The 16,588-nt window shown below is 41.0% G+C and overlaps 1 protein-coding gene across 3 annotated transcripts; it reads left to right on the top strand.

The window, feature by feature from the left end:
- The first annotated feature begins 6,479 nt into the window (after nt 1–6,479).
- On the top strand, nt 6,480–16,450 carry TIFA (TRAF interacting protein with forkhead associated domain). 3 transcript variants are annotated; one of them, XM_074396568.1, is made up of 3 exons: nt 6,480–6,703; nt 8,140–8,200; nt 15,224–16,450. In XM_074396568.1, exon 3 carries the CDS (start codon nt 15,242–15,244, stop codon nt 15,797–15,799), a length of 558 nt encoding a protein of 185 aa, XP_074252669.1. In that variant the 5' UTR covers nt 6,480–6,703; nt 8,140–8,200; nt 15,224–15,241; the 3' UTR covers nt 15,800–16,450. The 3 variants fall into 3 exon arrangements, with proteins under 3 accessions (XP_074252669.1, XP_003929496.1, XP_010338374.1); XM_003929447.4 differs by lacking the exon at nt 8,140–8,200; XM_010340072.2 differs by lacking the exon at nt 8,140–8,200 and having other exon boundaries at nt 6,480–6,733.
- The last annotated feature ends 138 nt before the right edge of the window (nt 16,451–16,588 follow it).

The raw sequence follows: 16,588 nt of genomic DNA, 5'->3' as shown, positions 1-16,588 counted from the left end.
TCATTTTTCAGCAAGTAACACAAAGATATAACTCCTTCTTATTTTGTTTTTACATGGCGTGATTGTATTACCACAAATTAAATGCTTAAATGCTTTGATTATTTATTTATTTATTGAGCCGTAGTCTTGCTCTGTCACCAGGCTGGAGTGCAGTGACATAATCTCGGCTTACTGCAACCTCTGCCTCCTGGGTTCAAACAATTCTCCTGCTTCAGCCTCCCGAGTAGCTGGGACTACAGGCGCAGGCCACCATGCCTGGGTAATTTTTTTTTCCTCTAAGAGCCACTGGCTTTTACTGCCCAATACAATTTTTAATTTCAATTTTTTAAAATGCCCTCCATGGCCTTATGATTTTCTGGCTGTATTTTATTACCTAAGCTTATTCATGATAATAAGATTCACTGAAACTTGAGAAGTAGACAGTATTCATTGAAGCAGGAATTCAGAAAGGAAGATGTTGAGGTTAAGAAACTAAAACTAGGTAACACCAGGGAAAAATGTAAATATTTTCTATATCAGGAAGATGTAGAAAAAGTATACAAATTGGAAGAGATAACCTGAAGAATAGAACAAGGCAGAGCCATGGGAAGTTTTATATTCTTTTGACCACTAATGTGAGGGGCACCAAGAACATAGAGAAAGTTTAATCAAGTCATGTTAGAATTTTAGTAAATGCTGCATGATTTGCAAACCATTTCCTAATTGACCTGAAATTATAAGGGCATTATAATTAAAGAAACCACATCAAAAATGAGGTAAACAGCCACTGGAATCAGATCTGTACATGGTCTGGTTAGCTACATGTTTTAGTAATGGTATTGGGAGAATTATTTCAAGAATCTAAGCCTTCTAGAATGAGATCATGAGAGAGATTTTGAGCTGTGTATTAATGTCTTAATCATAGGTTCAGTACATATGTGATGTATTTTTTCTGGTTATGGTTAAAGTTAATGGAGGCAAATTATGTACCTGTTTATTTACAACATCCTGCCTCATATTTGGTAACATATTTTTCTTCTTTCAAAGAAGTGGAAATTTCCAGTTGTAAACCATTTCTGTTTTTTTTTTTTTTTTTTTTTTTTTTGTTTTGTTTTGTTTTGTTTTGTTTTCTTCAGCTTACTGCCAATGAGGACTTATTGACTGGAAAGAGTGGACTTTGTGCCACTATAGGATGTTGAATCATTCCTTGGTCATTTCTTTTTTCTGGTAAAACCTATTTTCTCTTTGGAACTAAAGCTTGAAGATAAAACCATAAAGACATTCTCACTGCTAAAATATAAGTTTAATATTACACCTTATATGTTTTTAAAAAATATTTTAAATGATAAAAAAAGATTTTTCAATACAGAAAATACATAAAATAACATTTATGTTACAAAGTTGAACAGGTCCTAAACTCAGGATCAGTATCTATTTAATGGAACTTAAAAAACAGTGTTGTTGTTTTTTTAAATTAACTATAACACATTCTCTCCTTTTTTTTTTTTTTTTTCTTTTGTAGGATAGGGATGCACAGCAGAATCTGGGGATTAGACAGAGGAGGCAGGAGAGGAGCACTGAAGGTGACTCTGACACATCACTGCCTGTGCTGGGATCCTATCCCATAGATAAGGTAAATGAAGTCCATCGTTCTATGTACTTACAAGCAGAAGACTAGAACTGTTTGGTAATGTATCAAACTTGACATGTAGGTGAGAATAACAGTGGAATATTATTTGTCCCTGGAGTTCCCTCTAAAAAAACGTTTATGCTTATTTTCAGGATGCAAAAATAATACAAGCTAATCGCAGAAAGATTAAAAAGTCTGAAGTAACTTTAAAAATCTGAAAACTTTTAAAGTTGTATTAATCAGTAAATTCTTGTGAGTCTATGTCAAAATTGTATCATATCTTTTGAATTTAGCAAAAGCACAGCAGCTGCCATTTCAATTATCAGCCTTTATGCTATAATGGCCTAAAATAACTGTGTACCATGCAGAGGCATACATACTCAGAATTTCCTCTTTTTTTTTTTTTTTTTTTTTTTTTAAGAGAGAAAGAGGAAGAGAAAGATGGAGAGAGAACAGGAGTCTTGCTTTATTGCCCAGGCTAGAATGCAGTCTAAAAAATGGGTATTGAAAACCTCTTTTATACCAATAATTGTGCTTAACAATGGAGACAGGAAAAAATAAGGAAGGAAAATAACAAACAAGCAGCCAACCAGTATTTCATTTAAACCTGTGAAATGTTATGCAATTACTGAGGAGTCATTTACTTCCAATTACGTAGTCACTTTTAGAGTAGGTGTGATGTGGTACTGAGAAGAATGTATGTTTTGTGGATTTGGGGTGGAGAGTTCTATAAATGTTTATTAAGTTTACTTGTTCCGGGTCTGAGTTCAAGTCCTAGATATCGTTGTTAATTTTCTGTCTTGTTGATCTGTCTAATATTGACAATGTGATGCTAAAGTCTCCCACTATTGTTGTGTGGGAGTCTAGTCTCTTTTTAAGTCATTAAGAACTTGCCTTATGTATCTGGGTGCTCCTGTATTAGGTGTGTATATATTTAGGATCGTTAGCTCTTCTTGTTGCATCGATCCTTTTACCATTATGTAATGTTCTTCTTTGCCTTTTTTGATCTTTGTTGCTTTAAAATCTATTTTATCAGAGGCAAGAATTGCAACTCCTGCTTTTTATTTTATTTTATTTTTTGCTCTCCATTTGGTTGGTAAATCTTCCTCCATCCCTTTGTTTTGAGACTTTGTGTATCCTTGCATGTAAGATGGGTCTGGATGCAGCATACCAATGGGTTTTGGCTTTTTATCAAAAATTTTTGTATTTTTAGTAGAGACAGGGTTTCACCATGTTGGCCAGGATGGTCTCAATCTCTTGACCTCATGATCCCCCCGCCTCGGCCTCCCAAAGTGCTGGGATTATAGGTGTGAGCCACCGCGCCCGGCCACACTTTGTTATTTTTAATTTAAATGATGAGTCATTGATAAATAAAACAGTAAATCTCTCCTTTTTGTATCAATAACACATGCCTATTGTTTTCTTCTATTTTTGTTTACAATCCTAGCCCAACTTTTAGGTTAGGGCTCCCCATTATTTTTTACTGAAAGCATTTATGTAACTTCCTATAACCCCGACACCACTCAGGGCATTTGATTATAGCAAGTGAGGTTAACTAAGTCTAAAAGCCAAGCAAACTTAAACTTAGTTAACCTCATTTGCTTCACAGGAGCATTTAATTGCATTTACCTAATTTAAAAGATGTGGGTAGCCCATGAGCAGTTCTACGTGCGAGAGAAATTTTCACACTTTAAGGCTATGTCAGGACCAGAGAATGAATTTATGACACAATCAAATTGAAACAAAATGACACAATCACATCAAAACAAAAAACAAGTTTGTTTTTTGGTTCTTCTTTTCAAAAAGATAAAACACAGTAAGAGGGCCTCAAAGGTGATTTCCTGCTGCTCTCATCAGCATATTTGCAATGGTGGCACACTGGAAGCCTTACATTTCTTCAGTCTGATGTAATTTTGGCCACAGTACTTTCAGACTTTGGTAATTTGCTTGTTTTAAGAGAAATAATAGAGAATTTTAATTAATTAATTAATTTATTTATTTTTGAGACGGAGTCTTGCTCTGTCACCAGGCTGGAGTGCAGTGGCGCAATCTCGGCTGACTGCAACCTCCGACTCCTGGGTTCAAGTGATTCTTGTGCCTCAGCCTCCCGAGTAGCTGGGACCCCAGGCGTGTGCCACCACACCCGGCTAATTTTTGTATTTTTAGTAGAGATGGGGTTTCACCATGTTGGCCAGGATGGTCTCAATCTCTTGACCTTGTGATCCGCCCGTCTCGGCCTCCCAAAGTGCAGGATTACAGGCATGAGAATATTTTTTATAAACCTTTTCCTGAAATATCTAGTACCTTCACTGCATAATTAAAATTCCTACTGTTTCTTTAACAGTAAAGACATTTTCATTATCCAAGAATGGTGTTCATGTTTTTCTAGAAAAGCTATCATTACTCTATTTGTTTAAACTTTGATCTTGAATAAGAACAAAACAAGTAAAATCTGTAGTAAAATTGTAAAACAATCTCTTTATTAAAAAATAATCATTTTAAAGGTGTTCTACAAACAGAAACAATAATAAAGCCCATATTACAAATTATTTTGCCTGATTTAGATATGAGTGACTTAAAATTGCTACTTTTGCAAGTGTCCCCTGGTGATTTTCTGAAAACGTAATAAATTGAAAGTACAGAAATAAAGAGTCACATTTCTTTTGGGCACTGGCCCTATTTAAGCTTTTAGAAATTTTCTCAGCCTTTTGTCAGTTTTCAAATTAAAGACTGGAAACTCCAATTCTGATAATATCCTTCTATTGTACGAGTCCACTGGCATAATCAGATTGCAGGTTTTATCTTCCACCTGCTCTCAAGTTCATCAGCTGAGAGAAGGTACCCTGGCTGTCTCTTCCAGAGAAGAAATAATAAATGTTGATGATTAACAAAATTGCAGCCCATATGGGAATCTGCCTCACTTGTAAATGCACCCTTCTTTCCCTACAGTTACCATACTTAGTTATACATAGCTCCGATAAAGTTCAAAACTTACCCCACCCACGGAACCTCTTTATCAGGTGGCATCAATGTCATTTTATTGCCAGTGAAACTGATTCACAAACAAGCAACTCTCCTGAACTCAAGGACAGAACACAGACAAATGAGGGGCTTCTGCTCATTTCCATCACCAGAATTTGGTTTCCATGCAAAGAAGTAGGCCACTGTGATCTCAGCCAGGCCAAGTTTTCTCCTCCTTCCTCTATCCTCGGTCTTCTTTCTCCTTCACTGCAAATGTCCTCAACCTCTGGGCCATGGACTGGCAGTGGTTCATGGATTGTTAAGAACCCAGCAGCAAAGCAGGAGGTGAGCCCAGGGCCAGCAAGGGAAGCTTCATTTGTATTTACAGTTGCTTCCCATCACCTGTGTTACTGCCTGAGCTCTGTCTCCTGTCAGATCACTGGGGCATTCGATTCTCATAGGACTGGAACCCTGCAAATGGGAAGGATCTAGGTTGCAAGTTTCTTATGAGAATCTAATGCCTGATGATCTGTCACTGTCTCCCATGATCCCCAGATGTACCTGTCTAGTTGCATGAAAACAAGCTCAGGGCTTCCACTGATTCTATGCTATGGTGAGTTGTATAATTATCTCATTACATATTACGATGCAATAATAATAGAAATAAAATGCACAATAAATGAAATGGGATTGAACCATCCTGAAATCATACCCCGCTGCCCCTACTCTAGTTTGTGGAAAAAGTCTTCCATGAAACTGGTCCCTGGTGGGGGACCACTGGTCTCTACAGGATCTATCCTCGATCCTTTTTTTTTTTTTTTTTTTTTTTTTTACCTAGGCTGTAGTACAGGCTGGAGTACAATGGTGAGATCTTGGCTCACTGCAGCCCCTGACTCCTTGGTTCAAGTGATTCTCCTGCGTCAGCCTCCTGGGTAGTGGGACTACAGGTGTCTGCCACCACCTCCGGCTAATTTTTATATTTTTAGTAGAGACCGGGTTTCACTATGTTGGTCAGGCTGGTCTTGAACTCCTGACCTCAGGTTATTCACCCACCTCAGCCTACCAAAGTGCTGGGATTATAGGCGTGAGCCATTGCGCCCGGCCAGGTCTGTCCTCTCCTGACGCCTACTGTCCTTAGGCTCATTCTGAACCTTTTCCCTCAGGCAGAAAAGTAGCATTACCTTATTCACTCTAAGCTATAAAGGACTCCTGAGAGTTTCCCATTTCATCATGTACCAGCTTTTACTTGTGAACTCTGGAAGTCCCTTCCGGTGCAAGCGGCAGGAGAAGAAGCGACTGGATTGCTTTGCTGGGTGTGAGGCGAGGGCAACCTGGAGCAAGTTCAAATCTGGCCTCTGTGGGAAGCGGAGGTTGCAGTGAGCCGAGGTCGCGCAACTGCACTCCAGCATGGGCGACAGAGCGAGACTCCGTCTCAAAAAAAAAAAAAAAAAAAAAAAAAAAATCCCATTTCTGTTTTTGCTCGTCACACTCCACCATGCTCTGGGCCTCAGTTTACTTATGTGTAAGGGGGCCTGCGATGAGGAGAGGAGCTTGCGCATGCCAAGCACCTAGCTTGCTTGGTATCCTTGGAGTCACCTAAAGATTAGTTCAATCCCTCGCCTGCCCCCGCCGCGGGACAACACTCATTTGGGGGAAAACTCTCCCTCAACGCTGAAGTGATCCAGTTTCCCTCTTTTCTCTAGCTCGCCAGTCGGGCTCTCTGGTGAGGCCACTGGTTTGGGAAGGCGCGGCACGCGTGGGTGCACCGCGCACCAAACCCCGCCAGAGAACCGAGCGAGGCGACCGGGGGCTGGGTGCCTCCAGCGAAAGGCGGCAGCGTCACCTCGGGAGGAAGGAAGGGGCGGGAGCTGGGCGGGCGCTCCGAGCCTGAAAACCTCCGCACCTTCGCTGCGGGCAGCACTGAGGCCCCGGGCGCCCAAGGACGCGCTCTGCAGCCAGTGGGAGGGGACGCCGTGTGCTCGGGAGAATCGGCGGCCCGCAGTCCCTGGTCGCGGGCTCCGTCCCCCGCATCCCCCGGCTCACACCTGCCCGCGCGGAGGAGCAGCAGCGGGGCGCGCTCTGAGCTGGGAAAGCCCAACAGCTCAGGAGAGTTCCCGGACTCCCCAGCCCCAGGTACCCTTGAGGCGACGGGCTGGGGATGAGGTGGGGACTGGCTCTTTTCTGTTCCTCCTGCGGAGACAGCAGCTTTGTCCGGGAGGTTTTCGGGGTGTCGGATAGGAAGTCACCCCCCGCCGCTCCTGCCGACCTTGCTGGCTGGCACAAGCTCATGATATGCTAAGCAAAGCCTGCAAAAATTATAGACGGCAGCTCTCTGCTTCTTAAAATATGAGAATATTGACATAAATGAGGAAATATTGGAGGTGGTGGTGTGTTTTCTCTGTACTTTAGTGTTCTTTGCAACGTTTTTCTAATCAGGAAACAACAAAAATGCCATTTATGCAGTGTGGCTCCAGAGCAGCTGTGCGTGACACCCCCCCCCCCCCTTGCCACCTGCCACGGCCCCACGCTCTCTGCGGCCGAGCAAGACCTTTCTGTGGGGCCCTGGGCTCCCCCGAGCTCCAAGATCCTTGGACCTAGACCTGACTTCTTGCTTCAGTCTGGTTCATGAGAGAAATACATTCATCCGTTGTTTTCTGGGACTTTCCCCAGATTTCAGATGAAAGGTGTAATTTACCCAATCCTCTGAGCCAAAATCCACACTGAGCCTCACTGCGGATGTCCGCAGCGACCGGGAAGTGGCGTCAGGCAAATCAGGGAGAGTGAGGGAAGGAAAATCTCATGCCTGAAAAACACCGATCTTTCCTAAGGGTTTCCTCCTGCTGTGTTTGGTTTTCACATTTTGTTGTTGTCGTTGTTCTTTGTTTTTGCAAGACCTGTGGCTTTAGTATTACTGTTGCCGAACAGCTGTGCCAGAGTTCACAAATGTCTTCAGAGCCACACTTCAGGGTGATCCTGTTGAGCAGGGTTGGGCAGGAGGATAACTTGGTCTTTTGCTCTGTTCCAAGTTTCTGTTCCCCTCCTGTGTGCTCAGTATTTGGTGTTCACTAGGGACAAAAGCCTCGAAACTTCCTACTTGCAACCACCCAAAGACATAACTCTTTCTTGAGAATATATTCAGAAGGAACTGGGAGAGGCGGGTGGGGGAGAAACGAAAGTAAAAATGTTCACCATCCAAAGCAGACTCCATTAGTGTAGTCGATTTTGTTTTAAAAATAGACTTCTTAAAGCATGAGAAATCTTGTTGGCATGCATGACCACCCAGGGGTGCCAAGCTTTCTGTTAAACTGCTTAGACACCTGGCTTCTTTTAGCGAAAATATCTCTGTATGTCTTTTTGTTTATGACATTTTAAGGCCAAACATCCTTCTGCAAAGTAAAGGTAGTATGTCTCTTCACTGGCTTTGCAGGACCTTAGGGTGTGTGTGTGCACGTGTGTGTGTGTGGGTGTGCGTGTGCATGTGGATGTGTGTGTGTGGAGCTACAGGGAGGGTAGCAGAAATGGAAGTGCTGTTTTTACACCTCTACACGTATCCATTCTTCTTTCCCTAGAGAGGAGTCAGAAGCGTTGCCCTGAATCTAACCGTTCTCTTCCCAGCTCTAAGCCTCCCAGGTTAAGTGTCTACATACTGATGTCTAGCACAGAAGAGCTGGACACTCAAGAATGCAGCATCCATGCCTTCTGTATTAAGCTTTTAGAGACAGAGTTCCCGACTGCATTATTTCTTTTTATTTGAATATTTTTTGTAGTTCCTTTGTTAACACAGATCTGTTTGTCAGATACTAATCACTGTTTTACTTTTCCATATCAGATAATACAGTTTACCCCTTTAATGATACTTTGCTAATTTCTAACCACAGTCAATTTCATAAAAATCAGATGGTTGGTGACTTTGTAAAGAAAGTATTTGCTAAGTGTTTGAATAACCAATGCTTTCCATGTCCATATTTTGTATCACATGCATTGAAGTGCACATGGTATAAAATTCCAAAGGTACAGATAGTGCAGTGGCAAGTCTATCCCTTTCCTATCCTGGGCCCCCAGTTTCTGTCTCCAGAGGTAACCTTTGTTACCACTATATAAAATCATCGTTCCTCTCTTTCTTTGATAACTTAAGACAAACAGATTTTAAAATGCTGTTTTGAGCAAATGTGCACCAGTGATTTTTTTTTAATCTCACAATTTTAAGTACATTGTTTTAGTTATTTGTTAGCTTTTGTCTTTCCTGTTTTTCTGCTGACCACTCTGAAATGCAGGATATTCAGGCCACTTTGTAGAGGGACCTTGTGGCTTTGGAGTTAAACAAATAGATTTGTTTCTAAGTTCCTTGAGGTTAGAGATCAAGATAGTCTTCAAACAACCTGCCACAATTACCAATGAGTACTAGGTCCATGCTAACATTTATACACCCAGGCTTAAGGATAACTGATATTCACAGTAACCTGGTGCTTCAGAGCCTGTTCCTCCTATGAGGTAGCACTAATGGCGTATTTCCCACCCCAGTATTAGATTCTCATTTGGTGCCTTGCTGCTTGTAGCCCATACACCTTTATATCCCCCTTCTCTACAGGTTAACTGCTAAAGTTTGTGAAGTAACTTGTAACCAGGGAGGCAGTGTTTGTATCGGTTAAGAGAGGGTGCATTAGAGTTTGAATCCTGTCTTTGACATTGGATTTGTGATCTGGACTAGTTTTCAAACTCTCTTGAGATTCAGCACCCTCATCAGTGAAGCAGTAATTCACAGGGTTATTTTGAAGAACAGATGACCTGTTGTCACCAAAAAGCAGCTTAGTTGCCCACTACATGCAGAGTCCAATTAACAAGAGTGAGGTCTGGCACACAAAAAAGGGAATTCCTAAGTGAGCCTGGAGAAGGGGACACAAAATGTCCTTCTATTTTTCCACATGCAGAATGTGCCGCTTCACTTTTGGAGCAGAAAGTGGACACTTTTATAAAGTAGGGTGGGAAGTGAGCCAGAACAGGGGGTCCCCCACTTGCCTGGTGCCTTATCTACCAGACAGTAGAGTTGGCTCCTTCCTGGGAAGAAATAGAAGTTATATAAGTGGCCAAGTGGGCATGCTTTTGCCATGCTCTTGTAATAGGTGTGAGTTCTGAAGCCACCCCCTGGAGGTGAGAGTTCTGTGGGAGCATGCTTTGGTCTACAAATCAACTGTCAACTCTCCAGGAGAGATCAAAGTCGAGATCGTCTTGGGGCACATAGTTAGATATACTTGCCTGCAGGGAGCCAGTCCTAGATCACCCGTGGGTACCCCATGCTCAGCGGTGACAAAGGAATGAGAAAAAGACAGATTAAGAGTGCAAAGAGTGGGACCAGGGAGCCATTACGTGTTACTTTGGAGGAGGCAGTGAAGGCCCTGAACTCTGATCATCCACACTGTTATTGGTTACAGTCACTTTGATCTACAGGGTAGGGGTGGAGTAATAGTGGAGAGTGGGTGATGTGATGGTGGAGTGAATCATTGAGCCAGAACTGGTGTGTCATTCTAAGGAGTGATAACAGTGGCGGTTTGGGAGTTTCACAAAACAAGAACATGTGGTTATCTTTAGCTTATTATTTATGTGCAGCTGATTGAATGTGGGCCTTCCAAGGAGCCTACAAGTCTGGCTACACCATAGTGCTATGAAGGGGTTTTATGTCCTTGCGCACAATGTTTATAGTAACAGAACAAGGTCACCCTGCACCAGAACATGAGGCATGGAGAGGCCTTCCTCCTCAGAGGCCTCCTGCGGCCTTCCACGGTTTGTTGTTCCTTGTTTATGTGTTACTCATAACCAATGTAGGTAGGCACTCTGTAAGTCCTTTCTCCTTTGCTGCTTTTCCCAACACTTGCTCTGTAGAGAATGTCTGGTCAGGAGAGGTGAAGGTTAAATGTGCATTTCTGAAGAGCTAAGGAGGAAGCAGGGCACAGAAAGGGGGAAAGAGAAAATAATTTTAAAAAATTAAATGATTCTTTAGAAAAATGGGGGTACTTTGTTACAATGTGTCAGGGACTTAGCAGTCTTCTGGTAAATGAAAGGTATGTAATAAGTAGTAGGCCTTATTCCTGTCTATATTAGTTTGTTCTCACACTACTAGTAAAGACATACCTGAGACTGAGTAATTTATATAGGAAAGAGATTTGGTGGACTCACAGTACACATGGCTGGCGAGGCCTCACGATCATGGCAGAAGGCAAGGAGGAGCAAGTCATGTCTTACAGGGATGGCAGCAGGCAGAGTTCGTGCAGGCAGACTCCCCCTTATAAAACCATCAGATCTGGTGAAACTTAATCACAGTCACAAGAATAGCATGGGAAAGACCTAGCCCTATGTTTCAGTTACCTCCCGTCAGATCCCTTCCACAATACGTGGGAATTGTGGGAGCTATAATTCAAGATGAGATTGGGGTGGGGACACAGCCAAACCACATCGCTGTCAGGGTTTGCTGTGGTTTTATACCTTCATAAGATAGGTGAATGTATCCATCAGCTCAGTCTCTGTAATGGTGCAGTAACAAATGACCTCAAAAATCTCAGTGCCTTATTGGAAGAAGGGCTGACATTTTGGCTAATATTACCTGTGCTTTATATATCTGTCTTTGGCTCTTCCCTTTGGGACCCAGACAGAGCAGCTCCTTGTGGGAACTGTTGAAGTTTTGACAAGAGAAAGAGAGAAGGGAGAACTATGCAGTGGCTTTTAAGCTTCTGCTTGGAAGTAAGTTTCTGCATCACTTCCATTTGTGTTTCATTGACATGGTTGTTAACAAAGTAGATCATTGTTTTAAAGGGGCAGGTCTGGTAGGGATAGACCTGCAAAAATAGGGTAGCAAATATTTGACAGTAATGCAGTCTGCTTCAGTGTTTGTTGGATGGAGTAACAATTGTGAACTCAGAGATTCATCAAACCCAGGGAACTGATCTACACCAAGGCACTCATAGCCACTGATGTATAAACCAGAATGCCATTTTTTTCCCTAATAGTGAATAATGTATCTGCCCTGGGGATTGAGTATAAGACCCTATATAGGGTAATAGTATAAGCTTTTCTTGTGGTGGATTTGCTCAGAAGACTGAATTATAAAATAATAGCTTATATAAAGCATACAAAACCAAAATTTGGATGTTACCAAAAGCCTATTTAGATCCAGAATATACCACGGTTTTTAATCCAGTTCTCCTTCTGGAATTTTTATTGCCTGAAGTCCAAGAATGAACTAGATGGATGATCCTAAACAAAGCTGGAGATCCCTGACGGATTCTTGCACTTCTTTTTCAGGCTCTTGTTAGTAGCAAATGCTTTTCTTGTTGACTGCTAATGCATCATCCCATGACTTATAATTATCTTTTTATGCTGTCTGCTTCGTGGATAATGGGACTTTATTACCATAATTAAAGTGTCTTCAAATTACAGTGTAAAATGGATTAACCAGTTCTACACATTGTATGTTAATTCTTGCTGACTTTGGTTTCATAGTAAGTTTTACTACCTCAGCACAGGACTCTGAGGATTTTTCTCAATTTTTGTCCTTACAGCTGGACATCTGTGGCCTGCTTGGGTAAAGCAACATGATGCCATAATGTTAAAAAAATATATTATGAAAATAAAATAGAAGATGCATTTTCTTTTTTTTTTTTTTTGAGATGGAGTTTTGCTCTTGTTACCCAGGCTGGAGTGCAATGGTGCGATCTCAGCTCACCGCAACCTCCGCCTCCTGGGTTCAGGCAATTCTCCTGCCTCAGCCTCCTATGTAGCTGGGATTACAGGCACGCACTACCATGCCCAGCTAATTTTTTGTATTTTTAGTAGAGACAGAGTTTCACCATGTTGACCAGGATGTTCTCGATCTCTTGACCTCGTGATCCACCCGCCTCGGCCTCCCAAAGTGCTGGGATTACAGGCTTGAGACATTGCGCCTGGCCAGAAGATGCATTTTCAAATCAATAGAAAAGAAATATTGCTTAGTTATGTCATTTGTTGGATAATTGAATAAACCGAGAGTGATTTTCAGCAGCAGAACTTTGCAAAACAGAAAGGAAAATTGTGTTTTAGAAGTAAATAGCAAGGCTGAGAATGGTGGCTCCTGCCTGTAATCCAGGCACTTTGGGAGACCGAGGTAGGTGGGTTGCCTAAGCTCAGGAGTTCGATGGTAGCCTGGGCATCATGGTGAAACCCCGTCTCTACTAAAATACAAAAAATTAGCCTGGAGTGATGACACACGCTTGTAGCCCCACCTACTTGGGAGGCTGAGGTGGGAAAATTGCTTGAACCTGAGAGGCTGAGGTTGCAGTGAGCCAAGTTCATGTCACTGTCCTCCAGCCTAGCAAGATGCTGTCTCAGAAAAAAAAAAAAAAGAAAAAAGAAAAGAAAAAGTAAATAGCAGCAGGATAGAATGGGAAGGAAAATATTCTGTTTTTGTTTATTTGTTTGTTTACTTGCTTGTTTTTGAGACGGAGTCTCGCTCTGTCGCCAGGCTGGAGTTCGGTGGCGTGACTCTCGGCTCACTGCAATCTCTGCCTCCTGGGTTCAAGCAATTCTCCTGCCTCAGCCTCCCAAGTAGCTGGGACTACAGGTACTTGCCACCACGCCAGGCCAATTTTTATATTTTTAGTAGAGACAGGGTTTCACTATGTTGGCCAGGATGGTCTCGATCTCTTAACCTCGTGATCCGCATGTCTTGGCCTCCCAAAGTGCTGGGATTACAGGCATGAGCCACCACTCCGGACCTGGTTTTTGTTTTTTATATTTCAAACTAGCATAATTTTGATGCCAACATCTAATATAGATGGCAAACAAAAAATAATAAAACTACAAATCAATCTCATTTAAGACTGAAGTTCTCAAAACCCCAAATCAGTATAAGCAGATAGTGACCAGTAGCAGCAGCAAGTGAGAGTCCTTCAAGGACTGCAGCGGCACTCAGTATCTCTCTATGTACTGGTTCACTTACCGCCATGCTAGAGTTTTGGAATTCTATGCAGCTCTTAAAGAATGAGGTACATTTGTATGTGTAAATATGGAGAAATAATCACTCATATATATTATTAATTGGAAAATTGGTTGGGTGTAGTGGCTGCCACCTGTAATCCCAGCACTTTTGGGAGGGCGAGGCAGGTGGATCACCTGAGCTCAAGAGTTTGAGAGCAGCTTGGCCAACATGGTGAAACTCTGTCTCTACTAAAAATACAAAAATTAGCCAGGTGTGGTGATGTGTGTCTGCAATCCCAGTTACTTGGGAGGTTGAGGCAGGAGAATCGCTTGAACCTGGGAGGTAGAGTTTGCGGTGAGCTGAGATCATGCCACTGCACTCCAGGCTTGTCTCGAAAAAAAAAAAAAAAAAAAAAAAGGAAAAAAAAGAAACAGACAAAAAAAATCAAGTTTCAGAACTAAATAAAGCATGTTTTATAGCATGTTTCTATTTGAGTAAGAATTTTTTTTCTCTCTGTGGAGTAATGTGGGTGTGTGTGTGTGTGTGTGTGTGTGTGTGAGAGAGAGAGAGAGAGAGTGTACACACATAGTTTTATGCTGGTTATGTAAAGAAAATTTCTGTAAGGATAAAAGTAGCTTTTATTGTGGTTATACTCTAGGAGAGGAAGACAAAGAGTTCAGGTAGGGGAGAGATACTTGTTTTTTAAAATCCTTTGTTAGTGTTTGAATTTAAAAATCATGTGCATATACTTTTAAAATATTAAATTTGTTTTAAAATGACATTATATGTTGAAGTAACTTGACAAAAATTTTGGTAGCTCTCTCTCCATCCTGTTACACTGCTTTTAAATACTCAACTGATTATCAAAGCAGGTGGAGGGCACCTCGGACCATTGGCTCTCGAGGGGCGTGGTTAACAACAGTTAGATTGTGCAATTTGTAGCTAAGGAGAGTTTTGTCCATCCAGTCACTGGGCACCACTGACGAAAATGAGTAATTCTATTACCAGTGCAAGCCGTGATATTTAGAACCACCTCATGGCGACTTATATTCTTAAAAGTCTGTAATGTCTAACATTTGAAATTATAGAATAAAATAACCATTTAAAGCATTTACTAGTTTTAATTGTTTACCTGTTAGAAATCAAAGTGGATATAAAGAGGAGATAAGGGAGAAATGTTGCAATTGTCTGTTTATAAGTATTAAGTTTCTTTAATCAGGTTTCACAATTCATAATATATTTAATTGTAATCCAGTTAATAAACTGTAGGGTTTCTTTATGTGTATATCCTCTGCGGGTATTCAAACCAAAGGAATTCTTTATTTCCTAATTTTCTTTTTAAAGTACACCTCTCATATTTTCTCTGGGCTCAAGTCACTCTATTTAAGTGAGGGAGGAACTGAAGTTTCTTTATGCTTCCCTCAAATCATTTTATTATCAAAAAGCATTCTTTGTTATTTTCTGCATTTTATGTATGGTCTTATAGTCAAACTAGAAATGAAAAAGATAGGAAAGATGAGTGCAGTGATTTTTTAGGTCTTAGTGTAAGATTTCACATATCGGCTAGTTCACTGAAAACAATATTATCTATTGTTTTCCTTAAGTCCAAATAAATTGCCTATCAGGTGATGTTCATCAAAGCATTAGAATCAAAGTTCTCGATGCTTCATGTATAAGCAGAAACTAACATGGTAATTTAATTATTGCAGGTGCGCCTTGTGCACATCATGTCCAGTTTTGAAGATGCGGACACAGAAGAGACGATAACCTGTCTCCAGGTAACGGTTTACCATCCCGGCCAGTTGCAAAGTGGAATATTTCAGTCAATAAGGTTTTGTAACAGAGACAAACTCTCTTCCAGTGAAGTGGTGAAATTTGGCCGAAATTCCAACATCTGTCATTATACTTTTCAGGACAAACAGGTTTCTCGAGTTCAGTTTTCTCTGCAGCTGTTTAAACAGTTCAACAGCTCAGTTCTCTCCTTTGAAATTAAAAATATGAGTAAAAAGGCCAATCTGATCATGGACAGTAGAGAGCTGGGCTACCTAAATAAAATGGACCTGCCATACAGGTGCATGGTCAGATTTGGAGAGTATCAGTTTCTGATGGAGAAGGAAGATGGAGCATCATTGGAATTTTTTGAGATTCAATTTATTTTATCTCCAAGATCACTCTTGCAAGAAAACTACTGGCCGCCACTGCACAGGCCCATACCCGAGTATGGCGTTTATTTGTGCTCTTCCTCCCAAAGCAGTTATCCTACAGAAATGGATGAAAATGAGTAATGAACACAGAAGGTCTCAGAGAAGAAATGTGAAGGACGAAGAACTCTGTAGATGCTCTACAGACACTACTTATTAAGCATTCGTTAGGGTAGTATGTTATAGTCATCTGTTGTGCTGTGAAATTCCGAATTTCAGTATTATCATTTTGAAGTCTGTAAATTGTGTTAGTCATTAACTTAGTCACCTGTTGTATTCCTGGAGCTACACAAAATTATTTTAACCGCTCATCTGTGAGGATTGATATACAAAAAGATATCCTTTGGGATGAAATAGTATTCTCAGAATAAGGTTATATTATTTTATTTTTCTGCTTGATTTTCATCTGTGTTATGCTTTGTTTTTGTAAGGAACCGACCGTCTCTTGGTTTGGTCACAGTATTTCACAGCAGCCATTTGTTTTCAAGCCAGGGCTCCAGGCAGGTTGTTACTGGTGTCTGTAGCCTGTCAGTACTTGTAGCACCGGAATACTGGAATAGGTTCTAGACCAGCGTCTGTGCGTCACTGTGGTTTTAGTATGGGAGGACTTACTTGAGAAATACTACCTTGCTTTTTTATGACTTCTTTTTACAGAATTGTAGTGTGCTTGCTCCTAAGATGACAGTTCTCTTTGTCTTTCAGCATCTAAGACAAACATTTAAACATTTTAAAGCACCACTGTGTTATGTTTAGAATTATTTACTCACAAAATTAGAAGTTTGATTTTTATGTGTTGTACAAAATTTTAAGATTTCACAAATTTACCTTTTTAATAGTATCCATGTACATAATAAAGTCAAAGTTTAATTAGCC

The sequence above is a fragment of the Saimiri boliviensis genome, chromosome 3 (genome assembly GCF_048565385.1).
Source record: "Saimiri boliviensis isolate mSaiBol1 chromosome 3, mSaiBol1.pri, whole genome shotgun sequence".
In the NCBI taxonomy this organism is placed as follows: Eukaryota; Metazoa; Chordata; class Mammalia; order Primates; family Cebidae; genus Saimiri; species Saimiri boliviensis.
Note: the sequence above shows the minus strand (reverse complement) of the source record. Positions and strands in the feature narration are given on the sequence as shown.

Bases quoted from the DNA above. Each gene is read 5' to 3' on its own strand.
- TIFA (XM_003929447.4), top strand. From the start codon at position 15,242: ATGTCCAGTTTTGAAGATGCGGACACAGAAGAGACGATAACCTGTCTC.